The 22,930-nt window shown below is 45.0% G+C and overlaps 1 protein-coding gene across 1 annotated transcript; it reads right to left on the reverse strand.

Moving 5' to 3' along the window:
- Window positions 1–2,986: 2,986 nt before the first annotated feature.
- LOC109757259 (uncharacterized) lies at window positions 2,987–15,258 on the reverse strand. The gene is made up of 8 exons (XM_020316076.4): window positions 14,897–15,258; window positions 14,002–14,251; window positions 12,569–12,640; window positions 11,771–11,835; window positions 4,025–4,181; window positions 3,702–3,782; window positions 3,537–3,626; window positions 2,987–3,366 (listed from the first exon to the last, which is right to left on the reverse strand). Exons 2-8 carry the CDS (start codon window positions 14,221–14,223, stop codon window positions 3,226–3,228), a joined length of 828 nt encoding a protein of 275 aa, XP_020171665.1. The 5' UTR covers window positions 14,224–14,251; window positions 14,897–15,258; the 3' UTR covers window positions 2,987–3,225.
- Window positions 15,259–22,930: the final 7,672 nt, after the last annotated feature.

Here is a 22,930-nt window from a genome sequence, read left to right on the forward strand (position 1 = left end):
TCGCCAGAGAGTCAAGTTGTGCATTCTTCGCACATCAGCAGTGGTGGCACCTTCACCTAAATCCGGAATGCCCATCTTGATGACAAACCAGAGATCATCGTCAATAGCTTCAAGATGCATGTGCATCTTATTCCTTCCAGTAAGGGTAGTCAGTGCCATCAAAGACATGACACTAGGAGGAGACTCTGAAGCTCCCTATAATCGACATAGCTGAAACTCTTGGTGGTTAAACTAAATCACACAGATCAAGGGAGCACCTTGCTCTCATACCAATTGGAAGTGCTAGTCATCGTCTAGAGGGGGTGAATGGGAGATTTTTATGAATGTCTTTGAAGATAGTTAATTCTTCAAAGATGTGGAAGCAAGATTTAAGCACGTCTAAGCTATACATGCAATTAGTATGCAGACAACATCATCAGAAAAGATAGGATGCAAACGAGGTAGCAGAATATGTAAAACAGACGCAATACAAGAAGGCGCACTAAAGAACAGCTAGACTGAAGACAAAGCAAATCATGATGACAGAAATATTGAAAGTCTTTAGGCAAAGTGTTCGAACAGAAAGCAAGCAAAGTCTTCACATCAAGTACAAAAATAAATAGGGTGAAGTGATAGAACCAGTTACTCGACAAAGACACGGGATTTGTTGCACCAGTTCCAATTGTTGTGAGAATTGTATGTTTGGTTAGAGAGGCTGGGATTTAACTCAGAAGACCGAGTCTTCACCTTATTATCCTTGAGCTAAGGTCACTTAGACCTCGCCCAATCGGTTGTGGTAAGTCTCCAAGGTAGACTTCTGAAACCTTCACAGACTCGTTCTTTGGCCTTCCACAATTGACTGCTGGAAGCTCAGAACATGAGCCTAACCGTCTGGAAGATCATATTCTTCAAGTATAATAAGTCTTCGGTTCACTCAGAACAAATTGTTCAATAATGCTCAATCATTTTGGCTCTTGGGTGTTTGAGTTTCCTCACTTAGGTTCTCTCAAATGCTTCGAAGGCTGGGTTGCTCTAGAATGACACTTGTCATGCAATAACTTGGAGCAGCCAACCAAATTATGGTGGGAGGGGGCTATTTATAGCCAGGGTAGCAACTCAAGGTGATATGACTGAAATGACCTTGGGCCATCAGCCAACCGACACGTGTCCCAATGGTCAGATTTCAAACACAATGTGGCAACATTGCTTGGGCTACAAGTAAAGCTGACTCAACCACTCGGAAGAGATTTCCAATGTCTTCACTCTAAGAACTAGGTTTGGGTTGAGCATCATGTCGAACTCATTCTTTGTTCGCCTCGACCCCACTTAATAGTACGATGGTTCATAAGACTCAAATAAGAAGAAAATGAAACTGCCAAAAAGACTAAGTCTTTGCGTTCCAAGTCTTCAAGCTAAGTCTTCGCAGGACACCAAAGTATTCAATGTCTTTGGACATTTACGATGGTTAAACCAAATCTCCAGAGATTTTCTCTTGTGTTATCATGTGTACACTCACAAACACAATAGTCAAAGGGGGCACTAGATGCACTTACACAGTGGTGCGTGCTCCTCGCCCATTGGCTCTGAGTCGCTGCCCTCCGGAGAGCCCAGCGAGTCTGCCAGGTGGCCGCAAGGCCGGAGTGCTCCTTCCTCTGTTCGCTGAAGAGGCCGTCCCATAATGCTTTTCGAGGCCATGGCGGGTGTAGTGCAGAGAGGAGATCGGGGAGCGAAGGTGGGATGCGCCTCTTGCGGGCCCTGGCCACGTTTAAATAGCGAGTGGGTGGACACCAGGCCAAGCGGCGAGGTGTTTAATGTCGGCCAACAGACAAAAGGACGGGTGGTCTCGCATGCGGGCACCAAAGTAGGTTGCTCGGCAATCGCACATGTTTAATGGAGGGAGGCAGACAGGCGGGCGGCATTTGAATGCGGAGTGAGGGCTCATGCACCAATACATGGTGCAGGCGGCGCTCTCGGCCGATGTGCCGCTTCAATGTCGGCTCTAGTGAGAGGCCGCATCCGCTCTGGGCTGGCATGAATACAGCGCTGACACTCTTGAGAGGACCATTTCGGGCAGGAAAGGGCACGTCCGACAAAGAGGCCTTTAGGTGGGTCCGGGTTGTCGAAAGCGTGTGTGGCAGCGGTCCGGACACCCGCAAGCCCCCCCCCCCCCCCCCCACCCAGCGTTTGCTTCTAGTTTGCAGGGTCTGCCTTAGAGATGCCCTTATCCCTAAAGTTTGTGCGCAAACACATAGTTGTCCAATAGTTGCCTTCATATCTTTTGTTCTCTGTTTTGTTGCATCAAACCAATAGTCACACACTAAATTGGAGGGATTAAAACACTATTTAAAGCTAACATTGCATTGTAAAGTTCTTGCATAGGGAAAAAAAACCCGATTAGCGGCTTTTTACATTCATAAAACTAAACCATTTGTCGCCACGGCGATTGCGACAACAGCAAGATTTGATAGTGTCGACATAGTGGGGATGTTGGGGAATGCTTGAACGGGGGGAGGGGGGGCTAGTATGGTCTAGAATTCCACCTCAACAACCGGGTCCACGATCAGCAATGTGTGGACAGGTGCTAGCGTGGGGACATGTGCGGCCATGGAGACAAGCACTGGACCAAGGTGGCTTGGAGTACGGAAGAGGGGGGAGGCACCGATGAGTGGATTAGAATAGGATAGTCGTAGTCTCTAGCGTTACTCCTTCCGTAAAGAAATATAAGAGTATTTAGATAGTAATCTGAGACGGGAGTACATATGAGCTGTCAGATCACTAGTGGGGAGTACACATGAGCTGTCTAAAATGGTGTTGGCCGTGCGATGCTACCGAGAAGTAGACTTGCGTGGCGTATAAAAAAATACTGTGTTGGGTCGGTCACCTAGATGCACTAACCACTTGCAATTTCAAACGAACCTTCCTAGTTGAGCATCCAGCAGGTTACCCATATATCTTGCCCATCAAATCATTGCGCTTAGAGCACAAGACTCGGGTTGCACCAAAATAGTAAAGGTAATAGATGTTAAATTTACATTAAATCAATGCTTAAATTACATTCAGACACACAGGTTTAGTCACATTGCTCGAGACAAATAAGACTCTGACACCATACGAGGTTTTTACGTGGGCCACAGGAAGGCTTCCTAGCATTCCTGAGGAGCCAGCACCAACAGCAAAATAGGCACCCAGACCTACATCTTCAAGCACGCATTATGCCAGTACTTGTGGAACTACTGGGTCGTTTAGCTATTGCTGTTGCTGCTGCTGCTGCTGTGGCTCATGCTGTGGGGTGGTTGGGGAGTCTGGAGCGATGGTAAACTGAAGGGCACGGCCCTGGGCTGATTGCAGGATGAATGCTACCTCTGCCGTGGCAATTGAGGCCGCTTCCTGCCAATAATAAAAAAACTGTAAGGTTAGATGCTTCTCAATGGTTAAGAGGATACAAAAACTAATACATGTAATGATTTCAACAAAAAGGTTCACATGAACTAAATGGTGAGAGATATTCGCAAAAAAGAATTGGCGTGAGACACCATTGCTATTGGATAAAAAAATACCTCCCTTTGTCGCCGGCGATGCAAAATGCTGAAGATCCATGCCATTATATAGCATGGCAGCAGAAATCCAGCAGCTCGGAGAAGAAAAAGCTGCAAAACATCGATTGAGAATTCATGTAATGAGATTAACAGGAAAAAAAAGGGAAATAAAACCATGTGACTCACAGAGAACATGGTAGAAGCGTCATCATCTCCTTCATTGTCCGAGATCGACAATGCATGTCTTAGAAGCAATAGGGCCATTAGCTGGAAAAAAAGTAGCAATTTTCAGATATTCTTCTCTTGAAAATACCAGAAATATGATAAGAATGTCAAGGAAGCAGGCTGGAACAGAAAGATGCACTCGTTTCTGTACTATTTGTAACCAACTAAAAGAACAGTTACTCAATCCATAAACCAAACTGTAGGTATGGATGATATCTAAAAGCACTGAACAGTAGGAAGTGTTGGAGGCTGGACAATAGAACCTGGAAATAGTAAATACTTACAATGAGTGCAGCAGAACGGCAGAATGCAGCACCATTAGCATCAGTACCACCATATTCGTCGTACTCTGCTTCAAGAAGACGGCGCTGTGCAGCTGCTACAGCAAGAATTCTTGGGTCGCGCATATCCAGAGGAGCTCCTGTAATGGTCCAATCCCCACTGCAAATCATGCAAATCAATAGACCTGACTCAGATATGTTCGAATTTTTAATGCACTTGAATCTACTACCCCTATAAAAGCACGAAGGACGGAGATCCAAATCTATCATGTTCATCCATACAACAAATTCTACAGCCTAAAATCCTCGAATGTTTACCGCTAATTGCAATTAGCACGTAACTCCCGAATGCATGTCTCCCACTGCCCACCTTCAATCAATAACTGCCGAATTGCAGAGCGGTATCCTCTTGAAATCTCTCGGTGCAGTTGTCCGTTCCATACACCCTATTTTACAACCAATTGTTTCATTCATTACTTCACACACCATGGCCCATGCTACTAGTTAACCGGATTCAACATTTGTGTACATATCAACTTCGAGTGGGTGCAGATTCGGGATGTACTACTAAAAGAGTGAATGCATATTAGGTATTTGTAATAAGTTATTGCTCCTTTATATACATGAATTTCCAGAAGAAACTTGGTCGATCTTTTAGTTATGTATATTCTTGAAAATGTGTATCGATTTTTCTGTTGTCCTTACAATTTTATTGGTAGTTAGGTGCCTAAGTGCCTTAGGTCAATGAAAGGAGAGCAAAGTGGCATTCAAATCATAGTTGTTCCAGAATATTTTTGCACTTGCACTTGGGTGAACAATTTGCTATGATTTTCAATTTTTGATAACTGGGCATACGCCCCTTAGAAATTTAGCCGATAACTTTCTCCCTGTTACAATCATTTTGTTTATCTTTACTTGGATTAGCAAGCAAAGCATAGATAATAATACACTTAATTTCTATCTCTAACTTGTTAACTACACCGAAGTCCTACATGTATGTCCTTCTGATATGTTCTCTCTATCACAATTGGGTACTCAAAGTTGTTAGAAAATATGCAATTTGTATTTCCAGGTGGCCATAGGCCGGTATATATACATGTACAGGTATGGTACAATATGAAGAAAGCCCCTTATAGAAAAGAGAAAGTACAAAGGGTGCACGGCCAAATAAATATAACTCTAAGACCCCCCCCCCCCCCCCCCCCACACACACACACACGCCCCAAACTCATGGTGGATCAACAACACTGAGTTTGGAGAGATAGAAGCCGTGTTGTGCTCTAGCTTGGGCCTTCGTAAAGAAATCCACCAACTCTAACTCGGAAGGCAAATACTGAAGAGCAACAACCTGAATGAAGCATCAACACCAATATGCTTGGTGAGCTCATGCTTCACAGGGTCGAGCGCAATGCTGATAGCACTTGTACGACAATAGTGCAGTCAGTGTAGTGACAGACACACCAAACTACTGAAGTAACCACCGCAACCAAGTAACCTCTGTTGTCAAAGGAGCCATAGCTCGCAACTCAGCCTCTGCACTCGAATGGAAAACTGCAGACTGTTTCTTCGTAATGGGAGAACCATCAAGGAGAACACGATAAGCAGAAAGTGAACAGCGATTCGAGGGATCACTAGTCCACGTAGCATCCGATATCTGAAGTAGTAAGGAACTAGAGCGAGGAAAGAACAGAGTGTGAGAAATTGTGCCACGAAGATATTGTTGAACACGAAGAGGGTGACTAGTGAACCAAAGTAGGCACATAAACAAACTGACTCAAAATATGAACAGGATAGGAGATACCCGGACGAGTGACAGCTAAATCGACAAGAGTCCCAACAAGATGACGATAAAGCGCCGGATTAGACAAGGGGTCGCCATGAGAAGCACGGAGGTGAACATTGAGCTCCATGGGAGTCTCAACAGTGCACTCATCAGTAAGAGCAGCACGAGCAAGATCCTGGGTATACTTTTCTTGGGAAATAAAAAAGGCGTCAGAGGTCGAAGATACCTCAATCCCAAGAAAGTAGCGAAGAGAGCCAAGATCAGACATAATAAACTGCTCACTGAGACGCGCCTTAACAAAGGCAATGTACTAGGTCGTCGCCAGTGATGATCATGTCATCAACATATAAAAGAAGAGTCCAACCACGAGGAGAAAGGTGGACAAACAGTCAGGATCATGAGCGCTCCTCGAAAAACCAGCGACAGTCACCACAGAGGCGAAACGCTCAAACCAAACACAAGGGACTTGCTTGCCATATAGAGAGCAACGAAGACGGCAGACCATGCCATCAGGAACAGAATACCCAGGTGGCTGCATGTAAACCTCCGCACGCAAGTCACCATTAAGAAAGGCATTCTCAACATCAAGCTGAGATACAGACCAATGATGAATAGAAGCCACAACAATAAGTGTGCAAACAGTGGTCATATGGGCCACATGAGCGAAACTCCCATCGTAATCACAACCATGCTCCTGCAGAAAACCACGAGCCACAAGACAAGCTTTGTAGCACTCAAGAGAACCATTGGAGCGAGTCTTAACCTTGTAGACCCACTTACAAGCGATGAGACGAACACGAGGAAGAGAGACAAGATCCCACGTGTTGGTCCGCTCAAAAGCAGCAATCTCCTCTGCCATCACAAGTTGCCATTCAGGATGAACAAGAGCATCATGATAAGAAGTCGGCTCAAGAACAGCAGCGCCGGCACTAGAAAAACCAAGGCGGTCAACAGGTGGAAACGGGCAAGCACGTAAGCCATAAGTAGGCTGAGACGAGGAAGATGGCACATCAAAAGTAGATTGCGCATCGGTAGAATCATCCACAACATGCGGATGGCGAGTATAATAGTGAGGAAAAGATGGAAGAATCAAGAATACGAGGATCAATCACCACGATAGACTCGGTGATGGAGGCCGGGAAGCCACTGGGGATGAAGGTGCAGAATCCTGCGATAAGTGAGGTGAGGAAACCATGGGAGATGGCGTCGTTGGATCTGCAGCAGTCTGAGAAGTAGTAGTAGTGAGAAGGGTAAACAAGGGCTCAACTGGAGTGATGGGTGTCGGGAAAAGTGAGCAAGGAGATATCCTCCACTGAAAAGGTCGAGGAAGATGGACGCGGGTAGAAGGGGTGAGGCTCATTAAAAGTCACAACCCGAAAAATACGCATCCGACAACCGACGGGATCCAACAACGATAGCCCTTATGCTCATCATTGTATCCTAAGAAGATACACTCGATAGACTGAGCGGTCAGTTTGGTGCATTCACGGGAGGTGGGAAGAACATAGCAAACACAAACAAAGCGTTGAATAATCAGGAGAATGATCAAAAAGACGCTCGAAAGGAATGCCACCGTGTAGAGCAGCAGACGGCTGAATATAGATGAGATAGGTAGAAGTGGAAACAGCCTCAGCCCAAAGTTGAGGCAGAAGAGAGGTGGCAATCATCAATGCACGAGCTGTCTTAAGAAGATGACGATGCTTACGCTCAGCCACACCATTCTAAGACAGGCACGATAGACAGGGGACCTCGCTGGAAAGCCCTCGAGACAAATGCCACACATATGAATGCACATAAAGGCAACAAACTAGGTGTAGTTAGGGCCTGTTCAGAAGTGCTCCCACTTCCCAAATGAGCCAGCTTCTCGTGGAGCCAGCGCTGGCTAGCTTCTCGCAGGAGCGGGAGAGCGTTCGGCAGCAGAGAAAACGATTTGTGGCGCTGTAGCTTCGAGGAAAACGCTTCCCAAGGCACTCGGGAGGGCATTCCACGTAATATCGAGCAACTCCTGCTTCTCGTATTCGCGGAGCTGGTCCGACGTTACTTCTGAAATTTGCACGCAGTCCAGCTAGTTCTCCAGGAGCTGGCTTCTTGAAGCCCTCGCGTTCGGCCAATCCTCGCCCGCTTCCAGAGAAGCGCGGAGCAGGAGCACTTCCGAACAGGGCCTTAGAGCATCTCCAACAGCCGCACCAAAAGACGCGCGCGCGGTAAACTGGCTTTTTAGCGCGCGCGGGACGTTTTCGCGCGCTCCAGCGGTGGCGGGAAACTTGCGCACGCGGGAAACAATTGCGCACGCGAGAAAAGGCGGCAGCTCGCGCGCTACATTTGGCACGCCGCATCCAGCGCGCCTATAAATTGCGGCGCTCGCCACGCGGCTATCCACAGCGCCACACGCGCTCTCCCCCGCTTTCTTGTAGCTCCCTTTGCTTCCTCGCCGCTCCAACGCCCCGCCACCGACGCGCCACCATGCCGCCGCGCCGCCAAGGAGCGTCGGGCTACCGCGGCGTCCGCCAGCGCCCCAACGGCTCGTACTACGCCGAGATCCGGTCCGGCGACGTCCGGCTCTGCCTCGGCACCTTCCAGACTGCGCACGAGGCCGCCCGCGCGTACGACGCGGCGGCGTGGCGCCTAGACAGGCCGCGCAGGCAGATGAACTTCCAGGACGTCCACACGCGCCAGCAGGCGCAGGACGTCGCCCCTCCACCTTGTCTTATCACGGATCAGGACCGTGCGGAGCACGCTCGGCGGCAGCGCCGCCTCCTCATCGCCGAGGAGGACGAGCGGGCCATGGCGGAGTGGCGCCGGCGCCACCCGAAGGACGTCGCCGACGAGCAAGCCTACTGGGCAGAGCAGACGGCAAAGCGCCGCGCGAAACGGTTGGACGGGCGTCGGCGGAAGGCCCTAGCGTTATCGCAGTGCGATATCGTTGAAAATGGTGGGCAGTCGATCTTTTCGGCTAATGATCCTCGTTGGGACGCCATGTGGCTCGATACCTCGGACCAGACCAGCGAGGATGATGATGATGATGACTGGGAGTAGGTTGTAGTTGCACTATCTAGTCGTTTTTTATGTCGTTGCACCGTAGTTTTATCTATCTATGCTATGGAACTATGTAAAATATCTATGTATCGTTTTTATCTATGAATTTTATTATGTATCGTTTTTATTTAAAATACGTACGCAATGTTCGTGCGATAGCACGCGCTGCATTTTAGCGCGGCTGCTGGAGCTACCCACGCGTGCTAAATTTTAGCGCGGCTGTTGGAGTCAGCGCTGCCCGCCGCGCTTTTCCAGGCGATGGGCGCGCTGCAAAGCACTTTTTAGCGCGCCGCGCGTTGGGCGGCTGTTGGAGATGCTCTTAGTATGATAAAAAAACTGGGCAACGAGGGATAGCAACAAAGCAGAGGATGAAGACATTGTACCTGTTTTCTTTCCTTTTCTTTACAACTGAAATCAACTACTCAGAAACCGGCTCTGTTCCAGGACAGCGGAGCGCACACCCGATGCAACAAAGAGGAAGTCCGCCAGACGGTGGAAGGAGCACGTGCAGCCGTAAGAGTCAGGTGTCATTGACTTGCAATCCAAAGCCCACGAGACTGGGTGGACCGGCTAGATCCAGCTGGTCGGACCTGCAGCAACCAGGTCGGGCAGATCAGGCAACTACAAATGCGGCTTTCAAGGCGTTGACCAGAGCAGCCTTCAGGACAAGCGGATCAAGCGGGGTTGCACGGCGGGTAGCAACCAGGGCAAGTGATCTGGCAAGGAGGTTGTTTGACCAGGCGGCGGCAACCTTGACGATTGGATCGAAGAGGTGGCTCATGGATGAAGCATGGACCAGGACGGAAAAAGACAGCAACCACCAGCCCAAGGAGAAGGACGGCAGCGTGAGCAGCATCGACCAAGAGGAGTCGAAGACGCAAGACGGGATCAGCACGAGTTGTGCGTGCGAATAAAAATACCTAGGGCTCTAATACCATGTTAGGAAATATGCAACTTGTATTTCCAGGTGGCCATAGGCCGGTATATATACATGTACAGGTGTGATACAATATGCAAAAAGCCCCTTATAGAATGGAGAAAATACAAAGGGTACACGGCTAAATATAAATAACTTAACAGTTATCATATTACTATTTGTAAACATCTGAGATCCTATGCTAGCAGACAAGTTGGTATATATTTCTTTTGATTGCATATTCATGCTAGCAGAGTATCAAAGGCACAACCAAGAGCAGTGTTCATGATGATCTCGAGTAATGCTTTGTCATGTGTGAGATCTAGGACGGTCGATATATCCTTTCAAAATTGCATCAACGTGGAAACATGGTGGGCACAATGAATATTTATTTAACTTGACATGTTCTTAATTTCATGGGTAGTGCTTTGTTTATATATCCAAAAGTACTGTGAATTTGATTGTAGAAGTACAATTCACTTGATTGATCTGTGTGAAGGTAATTAATTTTCATACAGTTTAGAATGACACAAGATGATGCATCACCCCTCTTTTCATTACGCATGCTCAGGTCGTATATGTAGACTAAGAAAAAAGGTTGTGTGACAACATCGCGAGGTTGTTGCTCTGCATGTGATCGAGATGGTCGATCAGCGTGTGTAGCGGGCACGAAGACCTATTGCAAAAAAAAACCGAGTGGAAAACATGGGGGGGGGGGGGGAGGGGGGATAGCACAAAACAGGACTTTATTTGAGTTAAATGAATAATCAAATATTTGATGAATGACATTTGAAATTACTGGTTTCATGTTAATGGTGGAATACTACCAAGCTATATGTGTGCTCCAAAGCTCCATGTTTCCGCTGGAGCACAACAAGTGGGATTCCGTTACACATTCGCCTTTTTTGTATGTACTCCCTCGACATTCCTTGAGTACAACTTTAGTACAAAGTAAAGTTGTACTAAAGGAGCGTCAATTAATTTAGATCGGAAGGAGCAACTCTTTTCCTAGCCCGATTAGGGAATGACTAGCAAAAACAAGGCCTTCTATTTTACTCATGTATGCACAATTCTTTTGGTACAATGCTACTTGTTGTAATCCAAATATGTCATAAATTTACCTGAGAATTTCCCAGAGTAAGGCTCTGTACTTTGAATTTTGAACTCAACCCACAACCAACAAACTAGCTATTTGTCTGTAGTAAACTCACATGACTTTCCGTCCCAAATTACTTGTCTTTGTCTAGATACGGATGTATCTAACACTAAAATGTTTCTAGATACATCCGTAGCTAGACAAATCTAAGACAACCTTTTCAGGACGGAGGGAGAACAATTATGTCGAGTTGTTGAACCAATTTGTTGGACTATATAGGTTGCCTTCTCCTTGGGAATCTTAATGCAGTTCCCTTCTAGGCATGAGGCTGATATATGTAGCATTAGTTGTTAGAAAAAGCATTCCTATCTTCTGCTCAAGAAAAGACAATCCATCCGGTTGGGTTAATTTCGGTTTTTCTACAAAATATTGCTAATTACCGGTTCTAAAATAATTTCATTTCCTGTTGCAGGGTTCAGGGTCATCAAGCAGGGGTTAGCCATTTGCTTCAAGCTGCTTCGGAGGACATCGCAGCGTGTTTGCGTCATGCCCATGTCTTCCACAATGCATGAATGGTACAGCAGGATGTGCCCTCTTTTACAGGCGCTTGCTGTCAATTCCGCTAGATAGACTAAGACCATACATGATGCATGATTTTTGTGAAGCGATGGACATTCTTTTGTATGCAACTAGAAACACTTCAAATGCTATCGTTGTTTGACGGACTTCCCCAGACTGTTGAGTTATGTTAGTTTTCATTGTATTTGATACCACAATTCCACTGAACAAAATCTTTTGGTTTAATCTTTGCAAAGATGGGTTTTATGCTACGGAGAAAGTGAAAATCTACTAGCACCAGCCATAATAAGGTTTTTGTGCATTAATTGAACAAAAGGCAGTATCTGAAAATAAACTTGCCTTATATCTATGCTGGTCTCATCTGGTTGAACACGTGGTGGTGCTGTGTACCCAGGCTTATATTGCTGCAGGGTACCGTCAGAGCTTCAAATTAGTAAACAGGGATAGCAAGGGCACCATAAATGTGCACACTGGACAAATCAACGAGTATTCTACCAAAATGTAACCATATCTGAAACATTTGAATCCATGAAAACAGCATTGAATTTCTCATTCTATTAATGATTTCTTATTATCTACCATGGTAATTACCGGCAAAATTTAGGAAATACAGAATTAAAGATGATCTGGAAGAACAACATACGTACACTATATGAGAAAACTAGAAATGGAGCAGTTAAGTACCCCCAGCAAATCTTTTTTTTATTGCATGTCCACCTCATCGAACTTAAGAAAATCGAAGAAGAAAAAATAACTTCGCCCCTCCAGACAACAATCATTCATGGCAGTAATTCCTCCAGGTAGACAATACAGCAACTGCACATACTCATGGTGCATGAGCAAATGAGACAGCATTTCTGGGTGGTGGCACATAGAGGCATAAAGCACCATGGAGTGAGGCTTTCATGTGAGCATAACATAAGGCACACAACATGAAATGCTAAGGGTGTTGCAGGGAAATTCTGGTGGAACTACTGTGACGCATGAAGTCAACAGGTCACAACACACGGAAAAAATTTAAGCGGAAAAACTGGGGTTGCCGTTCTGGATTGTATGTAGATTAACATACTATTCAAAATTTGGATCAATACAAAGATGAAACGTGTACAATTGGTGTGAACTGAGAAAAATACTAACCTCATGGCAAATTTCACATGTAATGTCTCCTTTCTCATTGCACCAGCGTTGCACACACGCTCTATGAGCATACTGTACATGAGAAATAGAACTGTCAACTAGATACTACATAATTTGATAGATCAAACATACAAACATTTATATGATTTACAAGGATGAAAGTAGAACATAGATAGCTCAAGGTAAGTTTTACATATATGATGTGCGGCTCCGCAAGCACAATAGGACAACATGCATACACGATTCATGTAATGGGATTCAGTTGACATACATAAGCAACACAAAAGATAAAGATGTAGGATCAGCAGTTCCAATGTCAATAAATCATCATTACAATAGATCTAAAAAGATTGAACTTGATAAATGAGTCCCATATGATCGGTTATACATTTTTCAAATAAACTGAACCAGAAAACACAGGGTTAAATTACTGGTGAGGCAATGATGTGAAACAATGAAACATGTGGATGCAAAATCAACCACACAACTCGATGCTGCAAATATGTGAATGATCTGAAAGATCATGAGGACTAATGAAGATGCACTAGGTTGTAGGTATTATTGAGGCCAAGCCAGATGATTTCAGTAGCCTTTAACGCTCCCACTAGAAGTAGATATGCAGCATTAAGACTTAAAATAATTTAAGTGAAACAACCATGCTTTATTCTTGGTGTAGATTGTACGAATTTTGGCCAGCGAAACTATCATATATCTCATTGTCGCATGCTGCTTGGGAAGTTAGCGCCAAGGTAGCATTGGAACGACATAGTGGCAATACAAGCTTTGCATTGTTCTTCTCTTTTTACTCTACATACAGTACAGAAGATGAACATAGCTAGTCCCTTAATGATGTAAAACGGATTTTAAAGCTCCTTTATTCAAAACTCGACAATGTTATAAACTTCACTGTCATGTAAGTTTCTCCATACAAGATCAAAGTCAGTTCTTTGTTAAGAAATAGATGGCAGGTCATCCAACTTGACCATGGCATGAATATCCGAGAAAATAAGTTAGACACACACAGGCGCACCTTAGAGGAACATAAATGACATGGCCCAACTGGACATAATTATAGAATGAGTCAAAACTTTTGATACATAGCATTTTTCCAGTTAGTGTCCTTTAAAGGTGGATCCTTCCACTAAACTATTGCTGCCATAAGGAAGAAAAAGATGATACAAACATGATACTATCCTAAATATACACACAATCGGCTACTGCCTACTAAATTTGAAACATATCGGAGCATACTTATAAACTATACCACATGTCAAAGGAAATGGCTGACACATGCTGAAATAAAACACAAAAACTAAGGACCCCCACCATATGTGCAGTGCACAAACAACAAAACGCCTAGCAGTAGTTTCAGCCTTCCAGGAACATGAGAATCATATGCGAGATTTGAGAATAAGACTGGAGAGGACCCAAACCTTCAGACTGCCGTTGCACGTACACGGCTTCTCGAGATTCTTGATGCTGTCCTCTTCCTGGCATATGCGGCACTCTGCAGCCTGGATGAGTGGCTCATCCTCGCCATCATCCTCCGCCATATCAACAACAGCCACCGACACAGCCTCAGATGGCTTCTCAGCAACGCCATCATCCTTGGTGTTCGCCAAACCGTCCACATTCACCACCACATGGTCCCCCATCCAAAACTCCCCTCAACAAATCGAACTCCTGTAACAAATGATCACAACAATCGTAAGACGTTCAGATACTAGCAGAGACACAGTTGCAGGCCATAAAGCATGTATTGAAGTGACGGAACAGATAACAGTGACCAATATAGGGTGCAGCGGCGGTGATCAGTGCCTAAAAATGGAGAAAACAAGATGCAAATGGTACAGAAATCCCCCTCAAAAATCAACGGGTAAACTCAAAATCAGGCAACTAGAGAGCACCATGTAAACCCTAGCTCTGGCTGGCGGCTATACTGTAGCATTCTCACCTAACTCTGTCTACCAAATCCAGGCCCTGACTACCAAGTCCACGCACACCACACGATTCGACGCGGCGGTGGAGAGCAATCCGATTTCCGGTGGACTGCACAAAGAAGGAAGGTGAAGGCGCGAGCGAACCGGAGCCCCCGCCAAGAGAGGGGGACATTCGCAGCGGACGGCTCGTCTGCCAGCAGGAGAGGTCGCCGGCTTCCAGCCCCCAACCCACACATCCACAACTACAACTACTAAATCAACCGCCGTAGCAGGTGAGGGGGGAGAGATGCCCCACACGCCGAATCGCCACCGGTCCCCCGGTGCAGCCGCAGATTTCGCACCGGAGCTAGAGAAAGGGGGGAAGGGATCGGAGGAGCAGGGTACGCACCTTGCCGGCGGCGGCGGCGGCGGCGGCGTCGAGGATGACCGTTCTCCTCTCTTGGTCCGGTGGGCTAAGTCTAGAGACGTCCTCTTCCTCTCGATGTCCAATTCGTTGGCTTCGGTCTGGTCGTCTAATCAACACGCGATTTCGCTCTCTTGGTTTTGCTGGTTCGCGAGGAAAGGGAAGAAAGAGTCAAGAGAAGGAAGCTGGTGGTAAGAGGGAGTAAAATATAGGAGTACTTAAATAATAAATTGATATATATTACTATAAAACATTACGACACGATTGGCCGACGCGGTGGTCGAGGAGGGTAGGGACGCGCTCGCAACGGTCAAACATGGCGCGCCCATCGGCTACACTGACACCTCGCCGCCGTCTCGACGCCGGTTGTTTTATATGTCCGATGCTGATCCCATGGCTCGCTGCGGACCTTCTGGACGGGGCGACCGCTTCGCTGTCATAGACTAGCCACAATGGATAGTAACATAGAGTAGTAACATGGTAACATAGAGTATTTACTCTATGTTACCATGTTACTACTCTATGTTACTACCTCAATAGTGGGTAGTAACATAAGTGTGGTAACATACAAAACTTCATTTATTACGGTATAGACTCATATTGCATTGGGACATGTGATGTTACAGTAACTAGCTAAGTTACTAGTACTACATCTCTCCTCATTAACTCATTGCCACATAAGCAAAATTGCTGAGTTGGACTCGATGTTACTACCGAAGTTACTCCCACTGTGGCTAGTCATATACTACTGCTTGCAAACGGAAGAAGAAAAATATCACATGTTTTTAGAGCAAATCAAATGCGTCGATTCAAGCGGACTTGTATTTTATCCGCTTTTTGTTCATTTAGGTCGACTGTCTGCTCGACGTCCGTGTGTGTCGAACTGATGCATCCAGCCGGCCTACCCAATTCTCGTCCACGCAGAAAACAATTTAAACTTAAAAAGGCCCTCGGTCAGAGATCATGCCAACGGCCATGCCATCGCTCAGAGTTGATGCCGGCAGCCAATGCCAGCGGCCGACATACATGCCAACCTCAAAAAACACCGCACAGTTCATGTTGGCGCACTTGCAAGCGGCCGACACGTATGCCAACACAAAAAGGGTGGGAGTTCAACCACGCCATCTTGGGCGTGGTCATGCCAGCATACAAAAAAGATGGCGCTCTCCGCCATAGATCAATCATCAAGCTTGAGCATGTCGGCCTACATCTTCTCGAACCAAGGCCTCTTTCTTGGGGGACACCGTGCTCAGGCCACCTTCATGATCACCACCCCCTTCAACATACAAGCGAGCGACACTTCTTTTGCTTTGGTAGCCTCTATCTCGAGCATCTTCGGTTGCATCTCCGCCTCCATCTCGAGCTTCTTCCTTTGTATCTCCATGCAGTCCTTCATTTTGCTCTTCTTTGTCTTGCTAACGCTTCTCCTTCCTTGTAGCATTTTGGGTCATCATGCCTTGCAAAGTTTCTTGCAAGGCAATCGATGCCACATCACGCTTGTCCTCTTCCTTTGAGTTGGTCTTTCCCCACGGTCGCGGCTTCTCTCCATCACCATTCTTCCCGATGGCCGCATATTGCGCCTTTTATCACCATCCAACAATGGGTGAGAGTGAACGTCTTGTCCCCATGTTGGGCCTTGAATGCTTCCAAAGCTTGGAATGCCTACAAATGAATACACAAATGCATATTCATATGGGCAATGGACATGCAAGCATGAAACAACGTAAATGAAGATGGAGGAATGTATACCAGGTCTTTGATGTCGAGGCCACTCACGGGACGGCTCTCGATTCTCTCAAGGGCGGCACAAAAACTTTTTGCACTCTTGTTCTATAACCCTCAAACGCTTCGAGAGAGACACACGTCCACGCTTGCTCTCCATCTTGTATGGCGTGAACTTCTTGCGCTCATGAAATTTGTGATGGACTCTTAGTCAAAAGGTTAATCCCTTTTGCTCGACGCAATATTGGGGTCTTGTCCAATATCCCTCCAACATTCACAAAGGAGCTTGTTCTCATCCTTTGTGTATGTCTTCGTCTGAATGCTTTGACGCTTCTTGTTTGCATTGGCTTGGGTGGTGAGCTCGTCGGCAAACAAAGGCTTCCCCTCGATGTCCACTTTATCTTCTTATTCTAGGTCGTAGTCGTCTGGGAACTCATGGCCTTGTGGGGAAGTGTTGACCATGCCATCTTGGCCTTGCGTGAAGGGGTCGGCCGTGCCACCATGGCCTTGAGCGAAGGTGTCGGTTGTGCCCTCGTGGCCGACCATGGAGGGGTCTCGACCGTCTCAGCTTTGGGTCTTGTCGGGATCGTAGGCTGCGCCACCCATGCCGCCCTCGAAGATGATGTTCTCCATGATGAAACGGTTGGCCGTGTCATCGTCCGTGGTCGTCGGCATTGTGTCGAATAGGTTGCGGGCATCGGGATGCATGTCAGTGGGGATCTAACACTGTTGTTTCCTCTGCCCCCCGGTGGACGACCCGCCCGCTGATACGTCACATAAAGATTTTGTTATGGTAGATACGCTAGCACCTAGATCACACAAGGCATTACATTCATAATATTTAATATTAACTTTAATAGTAGGTTCCCATTCATCATGCAATTTCCTAGGTATAGAAACCTCCAATTCTAACTTTTCTTCATGAACTTTTATCATTATTTCTACAATATGTTTAGTATAAGCTTTATTTTTTTCATAAGCATTAGATGAATTTATCATAGATTGCAACAAGGAAATACATTCAATCAAAGAACAATTATCATAATTAAAGTTCTTGTAATCCAAAGTGGTGGGCACATCACTATTTAAAGTCTTGACCTCTCCAAACCCACTTTTATCATTTTTATTATTAAGATGATCACCCTCCGGACAATTGGGACGGCTTCTAGCTAAAGTTGATGTTGGAAATATGCCCTAGAGGCAATAATAAATAGGTTATTATTATATTTCCTTGTTCATGATAATCGTTTATAATCCATGCTAGAATTGTATTGATAGGAAACTCAGATACATGTGTGGATACATAGACAACACCATGTCCCTAGTAAGCCTCTAGGAGACTAGCTCGTTGATCAATAGATGGTTATGGTTTCCTGACCATGGACATTGGATGTCGTTGATAACGGGATCACATCATTAGGAGAATGATGTGATGGACAAGACCCAATCCTAAGCCTAGCACAGATCGTGTAGTTCGTTTGCTCAGAGCTTTTCTAATGTCAAGTATCAGTTCCTTAGACCATGAGATTGTGCAACTCCCGGATACCGTAGGAATGCTTTGGGTGTACCAAACGTCACAACGTAACTGGGTGGCTATAAAGGTGCACTACATGTATCTCCGAAAGTGTCTGTTGGGTTGGCACGAATCGAGACTGGGATTTGTCACTCCGTGTAAACGGAGAGGTATCTCTGGGCCCACTCGGTAGGACATCATCATAATGTGCACAGTGTGACCAAGGAGTTGATCACGGGATGATGTGAGTTACGGAACGAGTAAAGAGACTTGCCGGTAACGAGATTGAACAAGGTATAGGGATACCGACGATCGAATCTCGGGCAAGTAACATATCGATAGACAAAGGGAATTGTATACGGGATTGATTGAATCCTCGACATCGTGGTTCATCCGATGAGATCATCGTGGAACGTGTGGGAGCCAACATGGGTATCCAGATCCCACTGTTGGTTATTGGCCGGAGAACGTCTCGGTCATGTCTGCATGGTTCCCGAACCCGTAGGGTCTACACACTTAAGGTTCGGTGACGCTAGGGTTGTAGAGATATTAGTATGCGGTAACCCGAAAGTTGTTCGGAGTCCCGGATGAGATCCCGGACGTCACGAGGAGTTCCGGAATGGTCCGGAGGTAAAGATTTATATATGGGAAGTCTTATTTTGGTCGCCGAAAAAGTTTCGCGCATTATCGGTATTGTACCGGGAGTGCCGAAAGGGGTTCGGGGGTCCACCAAGGGGGTCCACCAGCCCCGGGGGGGGGCACATGGGCTGTAGGGGTGTGCACCTTGGCCTATATGGGCCAAGGGCACCAGCCCCAAGAGGCCCATGCGCCAAGAGATAAGGGAAAGGGAGAGTCCTAAAGGGGGAAGGCACCTCCGAGGTGCCTTCGGGAGGATGGACTCCTCCCTGGCCGCACCCTTCCTTGGAGGAAGGGCCAAGGCTGCGCCCCCCTCTCCCTTGGCCCTATATATAGTGGGGGGGAGGGAGGGCAGCAAAACCTAAGCCCTGGCACCTCCCTCTCCCTCCCGTGACACATCTCCCTCCTCCCGCAGCGCTTGGCGAAGCCCTGTTGGAATCCCGCTACTTCCACCACCATGCCGTCGTGTTGCTGGATCTCCATCAACCTCTCCTCCCCCCTTGCTGGATCAAGAAGGAGGAGACGTCGCTGCTCCGTACGTGTGTTGAACGCGGAGGTGCCGTCCGTTCGGCGCTAGGATCATCGGTGATTTGGATCACGACGAGTACGACTCCATCAACCCCGTTCTCTAGAACGCTTCCGCTCGCGATCTACAAGGGTATGTAGATGCACTCCCCTTCCCCTCGTTGCTAGATTACTCCATAGATTGATCTTGGTGATGCGTAGAAAATTTTGAATTTTTGCTACGTTCCCCGACAGTTGACTCATCTCCAATCCCTTTTTTCATCAAGTTTTATACTACTAAACAAAGTTTCAATGGGTGTCACACCAATCATTTTAATATCTTCATCGTGATTACGATAAAAACCGGGTGGAATAGTCTTTTCTATAAATTCTCGCTTAGCTCTCAACCTAGCGGTTCTCTCTTTACTTTCATTAATGGAGACTTGGATAGACTTTATTGACTCATTAATATCATGATTAGGTGGCAAAGTTTTAATTTTAAGAGTTTCCACATCATGAGTAATCATATCCATGTTTCTAGCCATATCATTAACTTTATGTAGTTTTTCTTGTACCATACCATTGAAAATCTTTTGAGAACTAATAAATGATTTAATGTTGTTCTCAAGTCCAATAGGTATACTATTATTATTACTATATGAATTACCATAATTATTAGTGGAATTTCAGGGATACGGTCCAGGCTTGAAATTACCTCTATAAGCATTGTTGTTGAAATTATTTCTGGAGACAAAATTCACATCAATAGCATCATTATTTTGCTCAATCAAAGTAGATATTGCCACATCATTATGATCTACTTGAGAATTTTTACTAGTAAACATATCCATAAGAGCATCCATTAATTTTATCACTCAAAGTAGCAATTTCTTCGATAGAGTTTACCTTCTTACCAGTTGGAGCTTGTTCGGTGTGCCATTGAGAATAATTTGTCATCATATTATCAAGAAGCTTTGTAGCCTCTCCCAATGTAATTCCCACAAAAGTACCATCTCCAGCAGAGTCTAGAAGATTTCTCGACACAAAGTTTAGTGCCGCATAAATTTTTTGTATTATCATCCATAAGCTTAAACCATGAGTGGGACAATTTTTAATCATTAGTTTCATTCTCTCCCAAGATTGTGCAACATGTTCTTGCTCAAGTTGCTTAAAGTTCATGATTTGATTTCTAAGAAAAATAATCTTAGCGGCAGGAAAATACTTGGCAATAAAAGCATCCTTACATTTATCCCATGAATCAATACTATTGCAAGGCAAGGATGACACCAAGTTTTAGCACGATCCCTTAGCAAGAAAGAAACTATCAATTTGATAATATCATTATCCAAATCTTTTTTCTTTTGTATATCACGCGATTCAACAAAGGTATTAAGATGGGATGCAGCATCCTCATTAAGATTTCCAGAAAATTGTTCTTTCGTAACAAGATTTAGCAAAGCAGCAAGCATTAATATCACATGACTCCGCACTTGTGGCGGGAGGAGAAATTGTAGTACTAATAAAATCATTATTATCAGTATTTGAAAAATCACACAGCTTAGTGTTCTCTTGAGACATATATAGTGACCAAGCAAGCAGATAAACGAGCAAACTAACAAAGTAAATATTTTTGATTTTTTTGATTTTTAGAGAAGTAAAGGGAGATGAAAAAGGGAGGCAAATAAAAATTAAAACAAGTAATTGATAATTTTTATGTAGGAACCTAGTAAGAATTTGATGATGTCTCCCCGGCAATGGCGCCAGAAATTATTTCTACTACTTGTGAGCTGCGTTGGGATTTTCCCCAAAGAGGAAGGGTGAAGCAATATAGTAGCAAAGAAGTATTTGCTTTAGTGAGAACCAAGGTTATTGAACTAATAGGAGAACCACACAAATCCTCGTCATCAGCATCTATAGACACAAAAGCAAATACTTGCACCCAATGCGGGCAAGAGGGTTGTCAATCCCCTTGAACCCATTACTTGCAAGGATTAATTCTGATAGTGGTAGATAGATAAGAAGAAAAGTAAAATAAATGGAGTAAAATTGCAGCAAGGTAATTTTGTTTTTAGCAATATAATTAAAGTAGACCCTTGAGCCATAGTTTTCACTAGAGGCTTCTCTCCCGAAACAATAGCATACGGTGGGTAAACAAATTATGGGCAATTGATAGAAATCGCATAGTTATGATGTTATTCATGGCAATGATTACATATATAGGCATAACTTCTGTGACGAGTAGACCGACTCCTGCTTGCATCTACTACTATTACTCCACCAATCGACCGCTATCCAGCATGCATCTATGGTATTAACTTCATGACAAATAGAGTAACACCTTAAGCAAGATGACATGATATAGACAAACTAAACTCAAGCAATATGAATAAACCTCGTCGTTTTATCATTAATGGCAACAATAAAAATACGTGCCTCGCTACCCCTTCTGTCACGAGGTGAGGACACTGCAAGATTGAACCCATTACAAAGCACCTCTTTCACCGAAGATAAATCAATTTAGTTGGCCAAACCAAATAGATAGATCGGAGAGAAATATAAAGCTATCATAATCATGCATAATAAAGTTCAAAAAAGACTCAGTTACTTTCAACGAATAATTTGATCATAATCCCACAATTCATCGGATCCCAACAAACACACTGCAAAAGAAGGATAGAACTCCAAGAAGATCAAGGAGAATATTGTATTGAAGATCAAAGAGAGAGAAGAAGCCCTATCTAGCTACTAGCTATGGACCCATAGGTCTGTGGTGAACTACTCACGCATCATCGGAAGGGCATTAAGGTTGATGTAGAGGCCCTCTGTGATCGATTCCCCCTCCGACAGAGTACCGGAAAAGGCCTCCATATGGGACCGCAGAAGAACAGAAGCTTGCGGAGGCGAAAAAATTGTTTCGAGTGGCTCTTTGGGGGTTTCCCAATATTTGAGAATTCATAGAAGTCGAATTAGGCCAGATGGAGCCACGTAGGCCCCACAAGGTAACAAGGCGCGCCTAACCCCGGGGCGCGCCATGTTGCCTTCCCATCTCCTCTCCTCTCGAATCTTCTAGGGTCTCTTTTTCCCAGAAAAAATCGTCAAAAAGTTTTGTACCCTTTGCACTTTGTTTGGTACTAATTTTCTGGAAAACAACAAGCAGAAAATAGCAACTGGTACTAGGCACTGGGTTAATAGGTTAGATCCCAAAAATGATATAAAATAGCATAAAATGCATATAAAGTATACAAGATTGATAAAATAGTAGCATGAAAGAATAAAAAATTATAGATATGTTGGAGACATATCAGCATCCCCAAGCTTAATTTATGCTCGTCCATGAGTAGGTAAATGATAAAAACAGAGTTTTTGATGTTGAACGCTACCTAACATGTGTATCATGTAATTTCTTTACGGTATAGATGATGAGAAACGGTGAAGTAATGATATCAACATAATAATATCCATGAATATAAGAAACAAAAATCATTAAATATACAATCCTTAACGAATGTTATCCCAGCTCATTTTATCATGTTAGCATGGCATCACTCCGCCTTCATCGCATAAATATAAATCATGAGCACCTCAGTGTCAAACCAGGCAATTGGATCGTACTTCTAACGCGCTTTAGCATTTTCAACCCCAAG

The sequence above is a fragment of the Aegilops tauschii genome, chromosome 4 (genome assembly GCF_002575655.3).
Source record: "Aegilops tauschii subsp. strangulata cultivar AL8/78 chromosome 4, Aet v6.0, whole genome shotgun sequence".
NCBI lineage: Eukaryota > Viridiplantae > Streptophyta > Magnoliopsida > Poales > Poaceae > Aegilops > Aegilops tauschii.